We start from the raw sequence: 3,069 nt of genomic DNA, 5'->3' as shown, positions 1-3,069 counted from the left end.
TATTAAAGTATTTATACTTTCTAGAAGTTCTAGTTTTACTTAGTAAATTATATTATCAATTTACTATACTTATCTATTTTGGACACTGTTGATATACTCCTGGCTTCGAAATTTTACTCATGGCCGACGTTCGTAGATATAAAATATGTGTTAGTTGTTTGTTGCAGTCTCACCTGCCCACAGCACTAATTTACGGATGGAACTATTTCGATCGATGCTACTGTCGACTGTTTCATTCGAAACATAAATTATTGCAAAAGATCTTCTTATGCTTTGTAGAATTCGTATATTGGCAATACTTTTTCTTACTACTTCTTATGACAATACCGTCTGTTGCAGAAAACACACCTTGCTTCGGTTGGTATTCAATGGTGGATTACAACATCTTCGTCAGGATCTGCTTTACAATAATATATTTGTTTACGTCGCTCGCTTTTTCTGTTGTTAAACGCAAAAAAATAACTCCGATAATCATATTCATAAAACCAGAAAATCTGCTAATTGAAGATTTAAACAAGTCTATTCACAAAATTAGTGTTATCGTGCGGATAATCCTGCTTTCTTTCACTTGTGCACTGCCAATTTTCAATATTTATGTGACATATCCAGCATTAGATAAAACTAACGAAAATGATTTTATCATTCTCTTCTGTAGTGGTGAGTTTGGGGTTTCAGCAAACTTTATTATTGGAGGAGCGATACATTTCTTATTCATTATGATATGTTTATACTTGATTATAAATAAAGCGTTTCAAAAAGTATCAAATGATTTAATTCTACTTAATAAGAACAATTCAAATTTAAGTTTAAAACTAGAAGACATAATGTTGCAAAATGCCGAACTTTGGAACTTCCTCAATCAAATCAACACAAAGTTTAGTTTATTAACTGCAATATTTTATTTCACAATTCTATTAGAAACTAGTCTTGCGTATTATATATTTATCTTTGCCGAATTAAACAGCATTATGAGATTTATCGTTTTCCTGTTTGTCATTTTACTTTCAATCGTATGTCTTATAATTGGTTACGAAGGTTCAACGTTAACGTCTACGGTATTTTATCATTTCTGTTTCAAAGTTACCGATCAGTTGCTTTTAATGTATTTAATTGTTTTTGGTGTTTCTCAGATGCATACCTCGTTTCAAGATATCCGAAGGTTTTCTGCATGCGATTTGTCGCTTGAACAGAAACTGAAAGTGAGTTTTAGATTATCTTTTATTTATTATAACACTTAGGGGAGATCGGGGCAACTTCGGCATGCGGGGCAAGTTTGTCAAGCGCTTTTTTTAAAAAACAAATTAAAAGGAGACTTTGGTTATAGGTTAGGCAGTTGAGTTTTATTGGTGGCTTGTTGAGTGTAGTGTTTTTATTGTTCTCCAACAAGCGTAGTTGAATTATCAAGCAAATTTTCATTTTCGTTCAATTCCATATAATATTTTTTTTCCATTTATATTGAATTGGCAGGTTTTGTTATAATTCCATGATAACGAAAGTTACTTTTCCTGTTAGAAGGATGTAACTTCAACTTATTCACGTGGCCAGATCGTGGCTTGGCATTCTGTTCTCAGGGTTGTACTTAATGTTTCGAAATCATGACTAGCGGGGTAAGATCGGCAACATAAAGCCACATTAGAAGCAAAGGATAAAAATCAAACAGATGATAAATGAAAACATGTTTGCATTTGTTATTCATGTATATATGTCTTTGAACTTGCATTTCGTTGTAATAATATTAAATGGGTGTTGGATTTGTATTTCTTTGTTTTAATAGTGAATTCCAACTTATACATTGTTAATAACATAATTTTATATACGTGCCTATCTTGCCCCATTACTGTTGCCCCTATACCAGGGGCAACTTTAATAAAAATAATTAAAATAATTACAACTTTACAAAAAGAGAGAAGTTGCCGATCTTGCCCCTATACCCGGGGCAACTTCGTCAATTTCTCTCTTCTTGTAAAGTTGTAATTATTTTAATTATTTTTATTTCCAAATTGATTTTAACCAGTTCTATAGTAAGGTAGCATTCCAATAGACAATATGCAAAGCTTTTTTTTTTCAGTTTACAGCAGTATTTATTACAGAAAATTTAAGTAAAGCTTAACATGCCGATCTTGCCCGATCTCCCCTAATATCAAAATGTATCTTATTCTTTCAGATTCTAAACTTTATGAAGAGATTTGGAAAAGTTTCATTATGTATATCAATAAGAGGCTACTTCAATGTTACGAAAAAGTTTCCAGTTAAGGTACTTTTTTAACTTTTGAAATATTGTAAATAATTGATTTTTTATATATGCTTGATGTGATTCTTTTAGATGGGCAACGCTCTTCATTCTATATTTTCTGGTCTTTTGAAACTCAGATCGGCCACTGAAAATTGAAAAATTTGACATTCGTGCAAATGACGTTGAAAATGAAAAAGTCTTTATAAAATTTGATTTCACAAACTTACGAGCAGACAATTCTTTCCTGTTACGTAGCACATCAATGACCAGAAGTAAAATTTCACAAATACTTTAATTAGAGAATATTTTGAAGATTTCATTCCATTTTGAGAGCATTCAAGCGCAGGTTTTTGGCTACCTCGCTAAGCTTAATCCGATATTAGCATTTTTCTATTACATAAGTAATCGTCACTTGTTATCCAGTAACTATTACATGGTTTATTGTAAGACTCTTTTCTTGTCTGAAGAAATAAAGGTACTGTAAAAATATCGACAAGAATAAAAATCGGCGACACTGAAAAAGACACAGGCAAGCTTTAAGACTTGAACGGAATTTTTTTCTATTCATTATTCAATGAAACGTTCTGCTTCTAGTTACATAACTTGAAACATAGTACTTGATATGAAAATACAATAATAGAACAATAAATTTTGATGAATTGGCATTGAAATTTATCGTATTTCTACTTATTATATACTTACTATACTTTTTAAACAATTAGAATATTAAGAATATTACATGATAAAAAACAAGTAAAGAGAGGTTTACAAGACATTTTCTTACTTGTGAAAATCACATGAAATATGATGTAGGAGTAACAAATACATTACTGGCA

At 30.9% G+C, this 3,069-nt stretch overlaps 1 protein-coding gene across 1 annotated transcript; it reads left to right on the top strand.

The window, feature by feature from the left end:
* Positions 1-958: 958 nt before the first annotated feature.
* Positions 959-2,762, top strand: LOC111633795. The gene is made up of 4 exons (XM_023378426.1): positions 959-1,055; positions 1,131-1,199; positions 2,165-2,254; positions 2,324-2,762. The coding sequence occupies exons 1-4, from the start codon at positions 969-971 to the stop codon at positions 2,387-2,389; spliced, it is 312 nt and encodes a 103-aa protein (XP_023234194.1). The 5' UTR covers positions 959-968; the 3' UTR covers positions 2,390-2,762.
* Positions 2,763-3,069: the final 307 nt, after the last annotated feature.

This window comes from Centruroides sculpturatus, unplaced genomic scaffold (assembly GCF_000671375.1).
Source record: "Centruroides sculpturatus isolate CEXI.00-Female unplaced genomic scaffold, Cexi_2.0 scaffold723, whole genome shotgun sequence".
NCBI lineage: Eukaryota > Metazoa > Arthropoda > Arachnida > Scorpiones > Buthidae > Centruroides > Centruroides sculpturatus.
The sequence above is the reverse complement of the archived record's forward strand: the minus strand, read 5'-3'. Positions and strand labels throughout refer to the sequence as shown.